The following is a 20,066-nucleotide window of genomic DNA, read 5'->3' on the forward strand; positions in this document are numbered from 1 at the left end:
CAGTGGAAGGGGTTAACATGGCAGTTGCAAGGGCTAGGCACACTGTCCTTCCCTGGCATCTGACATCATGTTCACACAGAAGGTCCATATGACCCCCAAATATGGGAGATGAAGGAAGAAATGGGACATTTGGGAACTGAAGAAGAGGGAGTCTTAGCATTTTATCCCCTATGGAGAACTCCACACATCAACTGACATGATGATGTACATGTTTTATTTATTGTAGGGTGACTTTATAATTTATTTACAATGGTCTAATTGTGGTAGTTGTAATTGTTTTCCTTGTCTGGTTCTAAATGCGTTAAGTCCACAATATTTACACTACACATATCCAAGAGTTTTGTTCACTGGTCACTTTTCAGTAAATTTGATCTTAATAAGTCAAGTCATTGTGTTTGCTTTCTTAGCTGCTTGCATGTTTTACATATTGTTAGTACTTTAAATTTAAACATAAAATCTTTATGTTTTTTTTTCCCACAGGTTGGTGTACATATTGCTGATGTTAGCCATTTTATACGACCTGGAAATGCTCTGGATCAAGAGTCTGCTAAAAGGGGAACGACTGTGTACCTTTGTGACAGGGTAAGGAATTGTACAAGAATTTTGTCATTTGCTTAGCTTAGTCCCCACTGTACTTTTTCAAAAGATAATTTTATTCTAAGATAGAACTAACATTCAATGAATTTAGTCTGCAGCTTCACTAATAGAAGTTTCTGATGGCTAAGAATATATTTTTTCCCAAGGCATGATTTTGTATGAATCCCTTTGATTTCCTTGTCTTATAGGTAGTTTCTTGATTACTTTTTTTTTAGCCAGAAGTAAGAAAATCTGGCACCTGGGGGGAGCTGCTCCATTTCTTGCACACCCATAAAGATTAACTGTTGTAAGTGCCTCAAACAAGCTGGCGTCTTGGACTGTAGCCTTACTAGTTGTGCTGTCATTACAGCTCTGACTTTTAGCACAGAGTAGCAGGGGCAGCATCTTCCATTTCTGGAGCTGGAAAGGTGAAGGTGCCATTGACTCAGAAGTATGTAGACCACTGCCTATTTTTGCTGTCTTTGTTCTTTTCCCAGCTCTTCACAAGAGAGTATAAGAACTGTTGATAAGAACATATCATATGAAGCAATGCTGTACTTTTTGTTCTTTTAGATGTCCTTCTATTCAATGTTGCAGTATTCTTTACATGTAGGTTGTATTCCTCCCAGATGACCTGACTTCCAGCCTGTATACAAAAGCTTAGAGCCACTGCCTGTATGTGGGATGTCACATCAGCCATAAAAGGGACATCCACACGTACCATCTTTAGAACTTTTTTGCCGTCATTTGGAAAGGTTGACTCATATGTTCGGTCTACCATTGGTTCATCTTACTGCTTCAGATAAGTACCCTATAGGAGATTTATTATATTACTACTGCCTTTTTTTTGGTTAATGTCATCCAAGAAGGGCAAGTGCAGGTGTGGAAGGCAAATTCCACATAAAGATAGTCACGAGCTGTCCTTGTTTGCTTAGGGCCTACTCATGACCACCGGTCCTGCTGTATTTGTCAGGCTTTTGTTCCCAAAACTTTGCACAGTCATCTGTCTGCCTTGAATTTGTACTTAGAAAACTAAAGACTCAAACATCTGGCTAGGGATGCTATGGAGGGTTCCGTGAGTACTTCTGAGGCATCTGTAAAGAGGAAGGTCAGCAAGGCTAAGTCTGAATCCTTTTTAGCTGTGCCTGCTCCCTCCAATGTACCCTTTTAAGCTGATGAAAACCCAGCAGTACAATTAGAGGTAGGGTCTGCTCCCTTGGCAGGTACCAGGATGGAAGCTGCAGATCCTAGCACATCCAAGGCTATGGAGACGTCTGGTTCCGATGACTTGCAGGAACCGCAGGTAGTAATTGCAGAAGACTGAGGAACAACTGCTCCAGCTTCCTTGTCCAAAGAACTACTGGAGGTTAGGCCTACATCTGTCTTCTCTCCCTCAACAGGAAGAACCTGTGAAAAAGAAGCAAAAGATTAGTCATGATGTTCTTCATGTTTCACTGTTGCAGTTATTACATTTGGGTAATCCTGCTGGCAGGTTGCCCTCAGTCGGCCTGAATTCCAAAGATGTCCTTCAAGGATGCATCTGCAGTCCTAACAAATGGGTTGTCCTGCCTCAGGCGGCCCCTCGGTCGGCCGGATTCCAAAGTCTGGGTCTGGCCTCGGCTGATGTCACACTTCACCCGACATCATAGCTGCTGTTTATTGGGTATAAAGGCATCAGCCAACGCCATCTTCCTCAGTCTTTCTTGCCGCGCGGTGCCCGAAGCAGAAGCTGTTCGCAAGTGCCGGTCGGTCAGTTCCAGAGATTACTGCTACCGAAGACTTCTAAAAAGCTAAGTACCCCGTTGGGGACTCTTTCTTGCCTCAGCCGATGTCAGAAAAAGTAAATAATTGTTTAACTTGTGGGAAACAAATACCTCATAAGGACTTCCACTCTTACTGCCTTCCTTTCTTTGGCCCAGACCACGACGTATCAGCTTGTCTAGCCTGTGCTTCCTTCAACCGACGGACACTTAGACGTCGGTCGGAGTTTGTAGAGGAGTTTTTTGGTCCCGCTTTTGCTTACAAAATGCCGTCGGAGACTCCGACTTCACAATTAGCTAAAAAGCGTAAGGAAAAGGACCGACACTCGCGGTCCGCGGTTTCGGCCGAAACCGCGGTTAAGCCAACCGCGAGTGTCTCGGTTTCGGCCGAAACAGAGTCCTCGGTTCTTCCTTCGGCCGAAAGCTTGCCTCCGGTAGCCGAGGCCTTACACAGCATGGCTGAATCCGCTACTGAACTTACCCCTCACACAGCATGGCTGAATCCGCTACTGAACTTACCCCTGCTGTAGCAGGCTCCTAGGATTTATCTGATACTATTCCTTTAGACAATTCTACTCCTGCACGTGGAGCTGCTAGGCCTCCTGCATCTATGTCTATCAAGACTTTTTCTAGGGCTAAAGCAGCTAAAGCTTCTAAGGCCTTGCCTGCTAAAACCCCCTCACACAGGCCTACCTCCAGTTCCCAAATGCTCAGTTTGGCTGAGGATCACATTTCTTTGATCAGGGGTTCCCAACCTCACCCAGACAGGGCCTCTCAACCCCCTCCAGAGAAGAGGCCTAGAACAGAGCCCCCGGATCCTGTTACTACAGACTACTCCTCGGATGATTCAGACAACACAGGTCCTCCAGAAGGCCCATATTCTCCTTATGAGGACTCCGATGCAGAAGACTCCATTCCTTCTGCCTCTCCTTCAGAGGAATTTTCTTTTGGGGAAACTTTACATGCTATGAGAGCATTTTCAATGGCAGGGCCAGGATTTTTCAGATTCAAGGAAAAGGCTTAGGACCTTTTTACATTTACCACAGCATAGGCCTTTAGCCATTCCTCCAGTACTCACAGTTGTTGATGATGCTTATAATGATGCTTGTACTGCCCCTGACTCTATCCCCCCGGCCCCTGCCAAACCCGACAGATATTACAGGGTCCCGGACACACACTTTCACTTGTATAAGGCTCCTATTGCAGATCCTGAAACCATTTCACAGGGCCCCAAAGCTGTAGCAGCTGCCTCTGCCAAAAAAACCCTCCCCTCTGAAAGAGAATCTAGAGCTTTAGAGAGATGGGGTAAAAAAGTTTATACTTCTGCTACTCTTTCGGCTAGGGCCTTAAACTGTCAATTCCACATGATTCAGTATCAGGAATTTTTGTTAGACCAGCTAAATAAAAAACTGTCCTCTCCTGAACCTATAGACCGTAAGTCCCTTCAGGATTTGGTACATAACACTCAGCAGGTCAGTAATCATTCCTTAAAATGCGGCTATGATGCACTGGAGGCTTCCTTTAGATCTGCTATGACTGGAACAGTGATTAGAAGGCATGCCTGGTTGAAAGAGCAATCCCTACCAGACCATGTAAAGTCAAAGCTTCTAGATGCTCCCATGGAGAAACAAAGTTTGTTTGGTTCCCTTGCATATCAAGTGTTAAAAAAGATGGAAGAAAAAGCAAAATCTGTCCAAACAGTAAAGGATTTCTTACAGGTCCAGCCTCCGAGGTTTAGTAGAAACTGGCCTTCGAAGAATTGGTCCTTTCCAGATACCTCCAGAATACAGAGAGGCAGAAATAGACGCCCAAGAGGCAGAGGTCAATCCAGAGGTGCCTACAGGGGACGTCAGTGGCAGCCCAACAACCAGAGAGGTACTACCACAGATCCAGCTGCGACCACTCCAACAGGACAGACACAGTGACTTGACTCTGATACCGCCTACCAGGGAACAATTGCAAGCACCCTTAGGCGGAAAGCTTGCCTTATTTTCCGTAAACTGGCATTACATTACAGGAGACAAATGGATTTTACAGACAATAGACAAAGGCTACAGGTTTCACTTCCACACACTACCAAAAAAGAGTGGAATGCCAAACCTACCACCAAACCAAAAAACAAATGCTCTACAACAAATCAACCACCTACTAAGGATGAGAGCTATAGAAAAGGTACCGTCTATGGAACAAGGCCTAGGATTTTACTCCAGACTATTCCTGTATCCAAGAAAAGAAAACCAATGGAGACCTATTCTCGACCTGTCCGCTCTGAACACATATCTCATTGTTCCAAAATTCAAAATGCTGACCCTACAGCAACTTCTTCCCATGCTGGGCAAGGAGTCTTGGCTGGTGACTCTAGATCTCAAGGAGGCATACCTGCACGTCCCTATACGACCAGATTGCAGAAGATACCTCAGATTTCTTGCAGGATCAGAGCATTATCAATTCTCAGCATTGCCCTTTGGCTTATCTACTGCGCCCAGAGTATTCACGAAATGCCTGGCATCAGTAATTGCTCATTGCAGGCTTCAGGGAATTCAAATTTACCCATACTTGGACGACTGCCTGATACAAGCGGACAACAAGACCAAATTAACAAAAGATTTGGAAAAGGTTATACAACTACTGCAAGCCCTGGGATACACAGTCAACATGAAAAAGTCAAGGCTGGTACCATCCCAAAGGATAACATTCTTGGGTGCAGAACTGGACACAACAAAGCAAATGTCATTTCTCACAGCAGAAAAGCAAAAGCAACTACCACTCTATTTCATGGCATTAACAACGCAGAACCAGCTTACAGCAAGGAAAGTCCTGCAAGCCCTCGGATACATGGCATCCTGCATAATATTGATTCCACATGCCAGGCTACATATGAGGAAGTTGCAATGGTACCTAAGGAATTTATGGTCTCAACACAAGCACAGTCTAGAAGCCCAGATTCCAATAATTCCATGCCTGAAACAAGATTTCCGGTGGTGGGCTCAGGCCTGTCAGCTGAACAGAGGTCTGCCCTTCCACAAAACTATATCAAGCCAGACTATCACCACGGACGCCTCAGACCTAGGCTGGGGGGCACACATGGTGGACAAGTGCATACAAGGCCTATGGACACAAGACCAGCTGAGCCTGCATATCAATCAAAAAGAGATGCTGGCAGTGAAACAGGCACTTCAGACATTCAGACCTTTTCTTCAACAAGGTCATTTACTGATAAGGACGGACAACACCACAGTCATGTGGTATATCAACAAACAGGGAGGCACACACTCATATCCTCTATGCAGGATGGCAATGGACCTGTGGAATGTGGCTCTGAACCTCAACATTCAACTCCAGGCCAAATTTGTGCCAGGAAAAGAAAATGCACTGGCAGACACCTTAAGCAGAACTACCACGGATGCCCATGAATGGATGTTGCATCCAGAAATCTTCAAAACTATTACAAAGAAATGGGGACTACTAGAAATAGACCTGTTCGCATCCCCACACAACCACCAATTGAGGAAATTCTGTACAAGGACATACCACCCTCTTGCTTGGAAGGTGGACTCCCTATCCTTCAGTTGGGAAAACCTGACAGCATATGCATTCCCACCTCTTCCTTTGATGCACAAAGTGCTACTGAAGATCAAAGAAGATCACCCAAGGATCATCCTGATTGCTCCAGACTGGCCGAGGCAGCATTGGTACCCGCTACTGAGGAGTATGTCTCGGACACACGCATGGCCTCTACCTCTGGTTCCTTTACTGCTAACACAGAACAACTACAAAATCCTACATCCAAACTTGAAAACACTGCAGCTAGCTGCCTGGAATATTACATAAAGCAAAATAACCCAGACTTATCTCAGAGGGTTAAAGACATTATCCTGGAGGCTCACAGACCCTCCACAAGGAAGACTTATTCAGCCAAATGGAAAAGATACCTCATTTGGAGTACAGCAAAAGGAGAAAATGCATCACTAGCAAACATAGCTAACATCTTGGAATACTTAGCAGAACTTTTCCACAATGGCCTGTCTTACTCCTCCATTAAGATTCATGCATCAGCAATTTCAGCAGAATACAACATGGATCCTCCAGTCTTCTCTCATCCCTTCATTAAGATTCATGCATCAGCAATTTCAGCAGAATACAACATGGATCCTCCAGTCTTCTCTCATCCTCTACTCGGGCAGTTCCTGAGAGGAATTAAAAATGTAAAGCCTCCAAGGAAGCCACCTTTGCCTACATGGGACCTTAACTTTGTACTGGAAAAGTTAACACTTCCCCCTTTCGAACCAGCAGCAACAGCAGAATTACAGTTCTTATCTTGGAAAACTGCTTTCCTGCTTGCAATCACTTCAGCAAGAAGGGTTTCTGAACTACAGGCATTAATGGCAGTACAGCCCTTCCTTAACTTCCATCAGGATAGAGTGTCCTTGAGAACTAATCCTACTTTCATGCCAAAAGTGGTCTCCAGGGTATCATTGAACCAATCAATCCACCTGCCAACATTCTTCCCCAACCCACAGAACAGGGGGGAGAGACTATTACATACATTGGATGTGCACAGGCAATTGCGCTATTATCTGGACAGAACCAAAACCAACAGAAAGACTGACCAGCTTCTGGTAGCGTATGCAACAGGAATGGAAGGAAAAGCAATTTCAAAACAGACAATCTCAAAATGGATAGGAAATTGCATTAGATTTTGTTGCTCATTTCATGGAAAGACAACTCCAGAAAACATCAGACTTCACTCCACAAGAGCTACAGCCACTACTACAGCTTTCCTACGAGGAGTGGCTACCACAGACATTTTAGAAGCTGCTACTTGGAGCTCCGTGCATACATTTGCCAAGCATTATAATCTACCTTTATACTCCAGATCCCGAGCAGGTTTTGCAACTGCTGTTTTGCAAGGGATCTTAGCTACATCATAAGCATCTTAGTGCCTCCACCCCCAGTTTGGCTATGGTATTCTACCCATTTGTTAGGACTGCAGATGCATCCTTGAAGGACATAGTACAGTTTTGTACCTACCATAAATGTAGATGTCCGAGAGGTATGCATCTGCAGTCAGGATTACCCACCCTCCTTTCCCCTCTGTGGTACTCCTAGGGTATTTGCCCATCTTATAGCTGGCTGGGGGAATCTATTATGGTGTATTTGTTTGTATATATGTACATACATGCTTATTTTGTGTGCTCTCTACTGTTTGGAACCATTTGCATTATCCAAATTTAGCCTTCCTAGAGGGCACCTGGCATCTGGGGCAAGAAACACTGAGGAAGATGGCGTCGGCTGATGCCTTTATACCCAATAAACAGCAGCTATGACGTCGGGTGAAGTGCGACATCAGCCGAGGCCAGACCCAGACTTTGGAATCCGGCCGACCGAGTGGCCGCCTGAGGCAGGACAACCCATTTGTTAGGACTGCAGATGCATACCTCTCGGACATCTACATTTATGGTAGGTACAAAACTGTACTTTCTGGGTCCTGCGTTGGCTCTTCCCTGACGTCAGGTCACCAGGGGTATAAAAGAAGCGGCCGAAGCCATTTTCTTCAGTCTTTCATGCCGCGCGGTGCCCGAAGCAGAAGCAGTTCGCAAGTGCCGGTCGGCCGACTCCTGAGATTTTCGTGTTCGAATTTCAGATCTGAAATCTTCATTAAAGCTAAGTACCCCGATGAGGAAACTTTTTTCTTGCTCCAGACAGATGTCAGAAAAAGTTAATAATTGTATTTCTTGTGGAAAGCAAATACCTCATAAGGACTTTCATTCCTACTGTATTCCTTGCCTAGGCCCTGACCATAACGTTTCAGGTTGTCGGTTTTGTGCTAGATTCAACCAACGCATTATTAAGCGTCAGTACGATTTCGCATTAAACTGTTTTGGACGCAGGTTTAATTATCCAGAAATGTCATCGGATAGCCATCCGACTACCAGAGTTCACAAAAAATGCAAAGAAAAAGATAGGCAACCGAGGCCCAAAGCCAACGACTAAGCTTCTCCTAAGCCAGTCGCCAGTTCTCAGTGAGATGCTTTCGCAGCCCCTGGCGCCCGCTACTTTAGAGTCGCAGGCCACTACCGACTCCCATGTGGAGTCGGTTATGCCACTGGAAATGTAAGGTATTGGAGCCCCGGACACTGTTCCTTCAGATGGGTTCGGAGCCGCTCAGCAGGTACCGGCTTCTGAGGGTGGTTTCAGACCTATCTATACATTAAACCGACTTCAAAGGCAAAGACTACAACATCTTCAAAGACAAAGAAACAAACTCAAGAGCCACATGGACAGGCCTCCATGCCCAAAAAGCAGCTGCTCAAAATGGCCAAAGACTTGATTACTTTGATCAGGGGTTCCCATCCCCCTCTGGATAAGAGGCCTAGGCAAGAGACAGACTATGAATCTTCAGATCAGGTTTCTATTTCTTTTGATCAGGAATATTCTCTTCCCCCCCATGAGGATTCTGATGCTGAAGAATCTATTCCTTCAGCTTCTCCTCCTGAAGACTATTCTTTTGGGGAAACCTTGCATACCATGAGGGAGCACTTCCACTGGGAGAACCAAGATTTTTCGGAATCTAAAAAGAGGCTCAGAGACTTCCTTTTACTACCTCAGTACAGACCTCTAGCCATTCCACCTGTGTTAGACATTGTAGATGATGTGTTTTCAGAGTCTAGTCTGACCCCTGACTCCTTACCTCCAGCTTCTGTTAAGCCTGACAGATATTACAGGATTCCTGACTCTCATAAATTCCTTTTCAAAAACCCTGCTGCAGACCCATAAACTATTTCACAGGGTCCCAAAGGGGTTAAGGCTTCTGCTGCAAAAATCCCTACCCCCTCTGACAGAGATTCTAGGGCACTGGATAGATGGGGAAAAAAGGTTTTTACACATCTGCTACCTTGGCTATAAGGGCCTTAAACTGTCAGTTTCATATGCTCAAATATCAGCAACATGTCATGGCATTGCTTAAACAGAAAATGTTGTTAAACTGTGAATGTGCAGAAAACAAGGAAATGCAGGATATATTGCATGCAGCTGAACAAGTTTGAAAACATACTTTACAATGTGGCTTTGATTCCATGTTGGATTGGGAAGTTTTTTCGCAGGGCCTTAAGACCCTGATGATGGCTTTGAGGCCTTTGGCTTCACCTTCACCTATAGCAGGCCTGGCCTCTGCCTCTTCACCAGTGCAGCCGTCCGGGGTCCAAGGCCTTATTCAGGGCAGCCTGCAGAACTTCAAATTCATGGCACAGTTTCTGAGGAGTATTCATCTTGTGAAGACTCTTTAGCATACTCTACTCAAATTTCCTCTCCTTTGTTAGGATATGCTTCCCCAGAGGAGGAGTCTAATCATAGGAGGTTGCTAGGCCAATGGGCCCGGGGCCCTTACAAGCCTAGCCAAGAGTTTATCCCCAAAAAGAAACCTCAGTCAGCACCTGTCACCCCTGTCAGTGAGGGACACAGGTGTAACCCCTTGGACGAATTTGTGGTTTTCCATCCACTCATCAAGGTTGCGCATGAAGAGGGTCAGCGAGGTGCTCTGTGTGACGTGTATGGGAAGTCTGTTCCAGAGACAGGGCAGCCTCTGGGAGACGCACCTGTCTCTCCAGCAGGTTTAGTTAATGTTACATATTAGGTTCAGGCCTTTTGAGCAGGTAGTGTGTGAGGAGTTAGACTTGCGGATATGGAGCATCTCTAGTAGGGTACGGTTCGAGATTGCCTTGTAGGCGATACACAGATCACCAATGAGCAATCTGTTTGATACCAAGTAGAGTGATAGTGATTTGAGCCTGTCTGCATAGGACAGGTGTTGGAGGCCATGGATTCTCTTTGTGAGATATTTCAATGGCCTTTCCAGTTGGTGCAGATGTTTGGAGAGATGCATCCCAAATGGGGCGTTATACTCAATTATTGGTCTAATGAGTGAGGAGAATAGAGAGGTAATAACCTTGTTTCTGAATGCAATCCCTTTACTTATGAGATGAACCAAGTAAAAGGCCTTTCTGACCACTACCGCTACATGATGGTCGAATGTGAGGTTGTCATCAACTTGAGTGCCCAGGTCTCTCACCACAAGTTGTGTGCTTAGGGGATTGCCATTAATGTGGTAATCGGTAGGGGTCATGTTTTTGCTGAATGGTATGACGATACATTTTTTTTGCATTTAGCTTGAGGCCATGACTTTGGCACCAGTTATTAGTTGCTGTGAGTCCCTCTTTGCAGTATGTTAACATCATTTGGGGAGTCAATGACAGCACCCAATTTACAGTAATGGTGGGGATTCTTCCATAGAAGAGCTTTCCTACGGGGAAACTATTAATAAAATGAGGGAATTTTTTTAAGTGGGATTCCTCTCAAATCTCAGAAGAACAGAAGAGATGATATGAGCTTCTACAGGTGGAGGCCCCTGCACTTTTAGCAGTCCCTCCAGTGCTGCCAGTGTTTTTAGATGTTTTCAAGGCTGCATCTAAGACCTCTAACTCCCAAGCTCCTGCCCCAAAGAGACCTGATTGTTGCTATAAGGTCTCTGAGGATTGCAAATTTCTTTTTAAATGCCCCCCAGCTGATCCTGCTGTAGTTTCCATTACCTCAAATTTTTAAGTCCTTATGGCTGTCTCCTTCTGTCACGTTACTTCCTTCTGATAAGGAAAGTAAAATTTTGGAAAGGTTGGGCAAGAAGTTGTATACCTTTTCGACCTTGCCTATCAGGGCAATTAATTATCAGACACACATGTCCAGGTATGATCTTGATGTTCATAGTGTTTCACTGTTGCAGTCATTACACTTGGGTTATCCTGCTGGCAAGCTAACCGCAGTCGGCCTGAATTCCAAAGTCCGGGTCCGGCGTTTTTTGCTGTCGCCTCCTCCCTGACGTCAGTGCACCAGGGGTATATAAGATGCAGCCGACGCCATTTTCTTCAGTCTTTCTTGCCACGCGGTGCCCGAAGCAAAAGCAGTTCGCAAGTGCCGGTCGGCCGACTCCTGAGATTTTCAAAATTGAATTTCAGATCCGAAGTCTTCAATAAAGCTAAGTACCCCATTGGGGAAACTTTTTCTTGCTCCAGACCGATGTCAGCAAAAGTTAACAATTGTATTTCTTGTGGGAAGCAAATACCTCATAAGGATTTTCATTCTTAATGTATTCCTTGCCTAGGCCCTAACCACGACGTAGCTAGTTGTCGGTTTTGTGCTAGATTCAACCAACGCACTATTAAGCGTCGGTTCGATTTTGCTTTGCATTACTTTGGCCGAAGGTTTAACTATATAATGCCATCGGAACAACCGACGACCGGAGTTCATAAAAAGCGCAAGGACAAAGAAAAGGACAGGCATCCGAGGTCCAAAACCAACAACGAAGCCTCTTCTAGGCCAGTCACCGGTTCTCAGTGAGGCGCTTTTTCAGCCCCTGACACCTGCTACCTCAGAGCCATAGGCCGCCTCCGACTCCCACGTGGAGACAACTAGGCCTCTGGAAACTCAAGGTATTGGGCCTACGGAAACTATTCCCTCAGACTGGTCTGGAGGCGCTGAGCAGGCATCGGCTTCTGAGGGTGTTTTCAGACCTACACAGCTTACTATCAAGACCACTTCAGCAGCCAAGGCAAAGTTTAAAACACCTTTAAAGACAAAGAAACAAGTACAGCATTCTCCTGGACAGTCATCCATGCCTAAGAAACAGATGCTTAAAATGGCCGAGGACCTAATTACTTTGATCAGAGGTTTCCATCCCCCTCCTGATAAAAGGCCTAGGCAAGACACTGACTATGACTCCTCTGGCCAGGTTTCTATTTCTTCTGATTCCTCTTCAGAACAGGGATATTCTCTTCCTCCCTATGAGGACTCTGATGCTGAAGAATCCATCCCTTCAGCCTCTCCTCCTGTTGACTACTCTTTTGGGGAAACCCTGCACACCATGAGGGAGCATTTCCATTGGGAGAGCCAGGATTATTCAGAATCCAAGAAAAGGCTCAGAGATTTTCTTTTATTGCCTCAGCACTCTTGCTATCCCTCCTGTGCTAGATATTGTTGATTATGTATTTTCTGAATCCAGTTTTCCCCTGATTCTTTACCCCCTGCACCGGTTAAGCCAGATAGGTACTACAGGGTTCCAGATTCTCATACATTTCTTTATAAAAACCCTGCTGCTGATTCATAAACAATTTCTCAGGGCCCCAAAGGGGTCAAGGCTTCCACTGCAAAACACCTTGCTCCCTCTGATAGGGATTCTAGAGCACTGGACAGATGGGGGAAAAAAGTTTACACCTCTGCTACTTTAGCTGTAAGGGCTTTAAACTGCCAGTTTCACCTGCTTAAATATCAACAATACCTAATGTCTCTGCTAAAACAGAAAATGCTGACAAGCTCTGAATGTCCTGAAACCAAGGAAATGCAGGATTTATTGCATGCAGCTGAACAAGTGGGAAAGCATACTTTGCAATGCGGTTTTGATTCATTAGAGGCTTCTTGCAGAGCCGCAGTTACAGGTTCTGTCATTCAAAGGCATGCACAGGTTCTGTCATTCGAAGGCATGCTTGGTTAAAAGAACAGAGTTTACCTGATCATGTTAAAGCAAAATTATTGGATGCTCCACTACAGCATGATACTTTGTTTGGTGTTAAGGCAGAAGAAGTGTTAAAGAAAATGGAGGATAAAGGAAAATCAATGCAGACAGTAAACGATTTCTTACAGGTTCAGCCACCCAGATTTAGCAGGAACTGGCCATCTAAAAATTGGTCCTTTCCAGTGTCAGACAGGTAACAAAGAGGCAGATATAGACGCCCAAGAGGCAGATCTCAGCCCCAAGGTTCATACAGACCTAAGCAATGGGATGCTTCAACCTCCAAAGGCGGAGAAGACAAATCACAACCATATAGGAAACAGTCTCAATGACTTCCCACTACCAATGCCAAGCACTTACCTTTTGGCAGCACCTTTAGGGGGAAAACTAGCACTTTTCTCACAAAATTGGCACTGAATATTATTTCTCAGGGTTACAGGTTCCACTTTCATACCCTCCCAAGGGCAAAAGGTATGCCAGACCTGTCACACAATCAATGGGCAGAGGCACAAAGGCAAATTTCGACTCTCATGGACATAAGGGCAATTCAAAAAGTACCACAGCAAGAGCAGGGGCAAGGATTTTACTCAAGACTTTTCTTGGTACCCAGAAAGGACAAAGCCTGGAGACCAATTCTGGACCTGTCTACTCTAAATACTTTCCTGGACGTTCCAAAATTCTAAATGTTGACACTGCAGCAACTTCTACCCATGCTGGGCAAGAAGGCCTGGCTCATTACTTTGGACCTCAGAGGCATACCTGCATGTCCCAGTCAGACAATCTTGCAGAAGATGCCTCAGATTCATAGCTGACTCAATGCATTACCAATTCTCTGCACTGCCCTTTGGCTTATCTACTGCGCCCAGCGTCTTCACAAAATACCTGGCACAAGTAATTGCATTTTGCAGACAAAAAGGAATTCAAATATATCCCTACTTGGACGACTGCCTTATTCAAGCAGAGAGCAAGGACATTCTACTAAAGCATATGGCGTTTGTAAAAAGATTACTAATTTGCCTAGGGTGCACAGTAAACGAAAAGAAATCAAAACTAGTGCCCTCTCAAGAGATAATATTCCTGGGTGCAAGCTTAAATACAACTGCCCAGATGGCTTATTTCATGCCAGACAAACAAAGGCAACTGACTCATTGCTTCCAAATGATGGCAACAAAGACCCAGCTACCTGCAAGAAAAATTCTGCAGGCTTTGGGCTTCATGGCAGCCTGCATTCTGCTAATTCCATATGCAAGACTGCATATGAGGAAGCTACAGTGGTATCTTAAAAAGTGTTTGGACTCAACATTGCCACAGCCTGGAAACAATAATTACTCTCATTCCCTGCCTGCAACAAGAGTTTCGATGGTGGGCACTGGCCTGTCACCACAACAAGGGACAGCCTTTCACTTTACCCATAGCCAGGCAGACACTAACAACAGATGAATCTGGTTATGCCTGGGGGGGGGCACACATGGCGGGAAAATGTATTCAGGGCACGTGTCCCGCAGACCAACTGCATCTTCATATCAATCAGAAAAAGATGCTAGCTGTACAGAATGCCCTCACAGCCTTCAATGATCTACTTTATCCAGGACAACTTTTACTAAAGACAGACAATACTACAGTCATGTGGTATATAAACAAGCAAGGGGGCACACATTCCTACCCCCTCTGCAGGTATGCCATGACTTTGTGGAACACAGCGTTGACCTATCAAGTACATCTACAGGCACAATTCCTGCCAGGAAAGAAAAATACTCTGGCAGACGAACTAAGCAGAAACCTCATGGACCCTCACGAGTGGAAACTAGATCCACAAGTCTTCAGCATAATAACAAGGAAATGGGGATGCCTAGACATATCTTTTTGCCTCCCCTCACAACTGCCAACTACAGAGATCCTGCACAAGGACTTACCACGCTCAAGCATGGAAGGTGGATGCTCTATCATTCAGCTGGAAAGCCCTGACAGTTTATGCCTTTCCCCCACTGCCTCTCCTCCCCAAGGTACTCCTAAAGGTCAGACAAGAGAGGCCAAAAATGATTCTTATTGCCCCAGACTGGCCACGCCAGCACTGGTACCCAATCCTAAAGAACTTGTCCCAAGGCCTAGCCAGGACTTTACCTCAAATTCCTCATCTTCTGACCCAACCACAGTCAGATCCTGCACAGCCAACTCAGAACCTTAAATCTGGCTGCATGGCGAATAATATAACCACTCAGAACACACCTCTGTCTAAAGCAGTTATGGATGTCATTTTGGAAGCCAGGAGGCCTAGCACCAGATAATCTTATGGTGAAAAATGGAAGAGATTCTGTGCTTGGAACCAGGCACTAGGACTTGCACCGCTTGTCCCAAATATTCCTCAGATTTTACAATACCTAACTGAGATGCTGGACAAAGGCCTATCCTTCTCATCAATTAAGATCCATACCTCTGCCATTTCAGCTCTTTACAATACGGAACCTCCTATTTTTTCACATCCACTGCTAAGACAGTACCTCAGAGGGGCCAAAAACGTAAGACCCCCAAGGAGAGCACAGATACCTACATGGGACCTCAACTTTGTCTTGGAAAAGCTCATACTGCCTCCTTTAGAGCCAGCCAATACAGCTGAGATAAAATTCTTATCATGGAAAACTGTTCTGCTCCTAGCAATAACTTCAGCAAGAAGAGTCTCAGAGTTACAGGCATTAATGGCAGTGGAACCTTTTATCATTTTCCATCAGGACAGGGTTTCTCTAAGGACAAACCCAACATTTATGCCAAAGGTAGTATCCAGTGTGGTTCTTAACCAAATCATTGATTTGTCAACTTTTTATCCAAATCCCCAGAATAAAGGAGAGAGACTTCTGCACTCTTTGGACATACACAGGCAGCTACGCTTGTACTTGGACAAAACTAAAGCTTTCAGAAAGACTGAGCAACTTTTTGTGGCATATGCTGCAAGATCAGAAGGAAAGGCTATTTCAAAGCAGACTATTTCAAAATGGATAGGACACTGCATTCATTTCTGCTATGCACAGCATGGCAAATCAGTGCCTAAGAATATTAGACCACATTCTACCAGGGCAGCAGCCACATTAGCAGCCTTTCCCAGAGGAGTGCCAACCAAGGAAATTTTGGAGGCTGCAACTTGGAGTTCAGTGCACACTTTCACCAAGCACTACCACTTACCTCTTTGCTCTAAATCCAGAGCAGGCTTTGCCACTGCAGTTCTGCAGGGCCTCATAGCCACTCCTAATCCTATTTAGACCCAGCCGCCCAACCTCAGCTTTGGGATTCAACCCAAGTGGAATGACTGCAACAGTGAAACACAAAGAACATAGTAAAGTTGTGTACCTACCATAAATGTAGATGTTCATTTTGTTACACTGCTGCAGTCATTACACTTGGGTGATCCTGCCGTCAGGCGGTTCCCCAGTCGGCCTGAGTTCCAAAGTCTTGGTCCGGCGTCGGTTGCTGTCACCTCCTCCCTGACGTCAGTGCGACAGGGGTATATAAGATGCAGCCGATGCCATTTTCTTCAGTCTTTCTTGCCGCGCGGTCACCGAAGCAAAAGCAGTTCGCAAGTGCCGGTCAGCCGTCTCCTGAGATTTTCATTCGGAATACAGAACCGAAGTCGTCTACAAAGCTAAGTACCCCGTTGAGGAAACTTTTTCTTGCCTCAGACCGTTGTCAGTAAAAGTTAATAACTGTATTTCTTGTGGGAAGCAAATACCTCATAAGGATTTCCATTCTTATTGTATCCCATGCCTCGGCCCAGACCACGACGTCACTGGTTGTCGGTTTTGTGCTAGTTTTAACAAGCGCACTATTAAACGTCGGTTTGATTTTGCCTGACATTATTTTGGTAGAAAATTCAATTATACCATGCCGTCGGAACTTCCGATGACCAGAATACATAAAGACAAGGATAGGCATCCGAGGTCCAAAACTGACAAAGCCTCTTCTAGGCCAGTCGCCGGTTCTCCAGATGTCCTTCAAGAATGCAACTGCAGTCATAACATATGGGTTGTCCTGCCTCAGGCAGCCCTCGGTCGGCCGGATTCCAAAGTCTGGGTCCGACGTCGGCTGATGTCGCATTTCTCTCCGACGTCAGAGCGGCTGGAGTATATAAGCATCAGCCGACGCCATCTTCTTCAGTCATTCTTGCCGCGCGGTGCCCGAAGCAGAAGCAGTTCGCAAGTGCCGGTCGGTCAGCTCCTGTATTCTTCGAAACCGAAGTCATCAAAAAAGCTAAGTACCCCGTTGGGGACCTTTTCTTGCCTCAGCCGATGTCAGAAATTACTGAAAAAGTAAATAATTGTTTGTCTTGTGGTAAACAAATACCTCATAAGAATTTCCACTCTTACTGCCTCCCTTGCCTTGGCCCAGACCAGGACGTCTCGGCCTGTGCCGCCTGTGCTTGCTTCAATAAGCGCACTCTCAGGCGCCGGGCGGAGTTCGCAGAAGACTTTTTCAGCGACAAATTTGATTATACAATGCCGTCGGAACAACCGACAACGCAGACTCCTAAGAAACGAAAAGAACGGGACCGACATCCTCGGCCCGCATCTTCCACCGACACCACGCCAAAACTAACCGCGAGTGCCCCGGTTCCCTCTGAGGCGGTTATTCCACCGCTCCGAACCGAAGACATCGCATTACCGATACCTCCGATACCGGAGGCCACTCTGACGCCATTTATTGATTTTCCTCCGGATACCGAAACCGAGGAAATGCCCGAGACCATTGCTGTTGATAAGGTCGCTCCTGCACGTGGAGCGGCTAGGCCTCCCATGTCCATGTCTATCAAGGCCTACACACGTGCTAAGGCAGCCAGCAAGTCCAAGCATCTTACTGCTAAAACCTTACCTCAGCCTACTCCTGAAACTCAAATCATGTCTATGGCCGCAGATTTAATTTCCCTGATCAGAGGTTCCCAGGCCCATCCTGAGAGAGGATCCCAGCCTCCTCCTGATAAGAGGCCCAGGGTTGAACCCTCTGACCCTCTTCCTTCAGATGAAGATTCTGAGGACTCTGTTCGCTCCGAAAGCCAGGAAGAGCCCTTCCAGACCTATGAGGATTCAGATGCAGAGGACTCCATTCCCTCAGCCTCCCCTCCTGAGGATATTTCTTTTGGGGAAGTTCTGCACTCCATGAGGGAGCATTTTAAGTGGCAAGGCCAGGAATATTCAGATCCCAGAAAGCGCCTTCGAACCTTCCTTAAAAAGTCCCAACACAGACCCTTAGCTATACCTCCTGTGCTTGATGTTTTGGATGATTTGTACTCTGACTCCAGTGTTACCCCTGATACTCTTCCTCCTGCTCCTGTCAAGCCTGACAGATACTATAGGGTCCCAGAAACCCATTCTCATTTCTTTAAGGCCCATGCTGTTGATTTAGAAACAATTTCACAGGGGCCTAAAGGGGTTTCAGCTACCACCTCCAAAAACCCTTTGCCTTCCAACAGGGAAGCAAGGTCCTTCGAGAGATGGGGGAAGAAGGTTTACACCTCCACTACTTTATCTATGAGAGCTCTCAATTGTCTCTTTCACATGTTTCAATATCAGGATTTCCTGTTAGATGATTTACAGAAAACATTGGCCTCTCCTGAACCCTTAGATAGGAAGTCTTTGCAGGAGGCTGTGCATAATTCTCAACAGGTTAGCAATCACTTTCTACAGTGTGGATATGATGCATTGGAGGCTTCCTGTAGGGCAGCTATGACAGGAACGGTCATTCGTAGACATGCATGGTTAAAAGAACAACCTTTACCAGATCATGTTAAGGCAAAACTTCTTGACGCACCCTTGGAAAAGAACAAGCTTTTTGGTGCTAATGCTAAAGATGTGTTAAAGTCCATTGAGGAAAAAGCCAAGTCAGTTCAGACAGTAAAAGATTTCCTCCAGGTTCAGCCGCCCAGATTCAGCAGGAACTGGCCTTCTAAAAACTGGTCCTTTCCTAATCCTGAAAGATTTCAAAGGGGCAAAAACAGGTGTGCCTGAGGAAGAGGGCAATACAGAGGATCCTACAGGGGACGACAATGGCAACCAGCAAACCAAAGAAGTGACACAAGGGTTTCTCCTGCCCTGCAGGGACAATCTCAATGACTTTCCTCTAGTTCCGCTAACCAAGGAGCAAACAGAAGCTCCTTTGGGTGGAAAGTTATCTCTGTTTTCAAAAAATTGGCACAAACTGACAAAAGACAAATGGATTTTGGACATTATAGACCACGGTTACAGGTTCCATTTTCATACCTTGCCAAGAAAACAAGGCATGCCAAACCTTCCACAAAATCAGAGGGCAGAGGCTATCAAGCAAATTTCTCTGCTTGCTCAGATCAAAGCAATAGAAAAAGTTCCACAACAAGAACAAGGTCAGGGGTTTTATTCAAGACTGTTCCTTGTTCCAAGAAAAGAAACTCAATGGAGACCAATACTGGACTTGTCCGCTTTAAACACTTTTCTCATAGTACCAAAGTTCAAAATGCTGACTCTACAGCAACTCCTTCCCATGCTGGGCAAGGGGTCTTGGCTGATTACTCTGGACCTCAAGGAGGCATACCTGCATGTCCCTATCAGACACAGCTGCAGAAGATACCTCAGATTTCTTGCAGGGCCAGAGCATTATCAATTCTCAGCATTGCCATTTGGCTTATCTACTGCGCCCAGAGTATTCACGAAATGCCTGGCATCAGTAATTGCTCATTGCAGGCTCCAGGGGATTCAAATCTACCCGTACCTGGACGATTGCCTCATACAAATGGACAACAAGCTAACCTTGACAAAGAACATGAATTATGTCATACACTTGCTACAGGCTTTGGGATACACAGTCAACTTTCAAAAGTCAAGACTTCAGCCATCCCAGCAAATAACCTTCTTAGGAGCCAAACTAGACACAGCCTCTCAAATGGCTTACCTGACAGAAGACAAGCAAAAGAAGTTAACCCATTACTTCAAAAGTTTAGCAAAGCTCACCCAGATGACTGCAAGGAGTTTCCTACAGGCCCTGGGTTACATGGCATCCTGCATTCTCCTGGTTCCACTAGCAAGACTACACATGAGAAAGCTTCAATGGTACTTAAAAAGCTTATGGTCTCAACACAGCAACAACCTAGAAGCAACTATTCCACTCATTCCATGTCTTCAAAAGGAATTTCTATGGTGGGCCACAGCAAGCCAGTCAAACAC

The 20,066-nt window shown here is 45.6% G+C and overlaps 1 protein-coding gene across 1 annotated transcript in view; it reads left to right on the forward strand.

Annotated features, from left to right (window-relative positions):
• The window catches only part of DIS3 (DIS3 homolog, exosome endoribonuclease and 3'-5' exoribonuclease), a 1,475,941-nt gene that overhangs the window by 677,248 nt on the left and 778,627 nt on the right, over positions 1 to 20,066 (forward strand). Inside the window, exon 10 of the mRNA XM_044072053.1 lies at positions 481 to 582. Within this exon, the coding sequence (XP_043927988.1) occupies positions 481 to 582 (102 nt within the window). The remainder of the gene's footprint in view (positions 1 to 480; positions 583 to 20,066) is intronic.

Source organism: Protopterus annectens, chromosome 5.part0 (genome assembly GCF_019279795.1).
Source record: "Protopterus annectens isolate FY-2018-M chromosome 5.part0, PAN1.0, whole genome shotgun sequence".
Classification (NCBI taxonomy): domain Eukaryota; kingdom Metazoa; phylum Chordata; order Ceratodontiformes; family Protopteridae; genus Protopterus; species Protopterus annectens.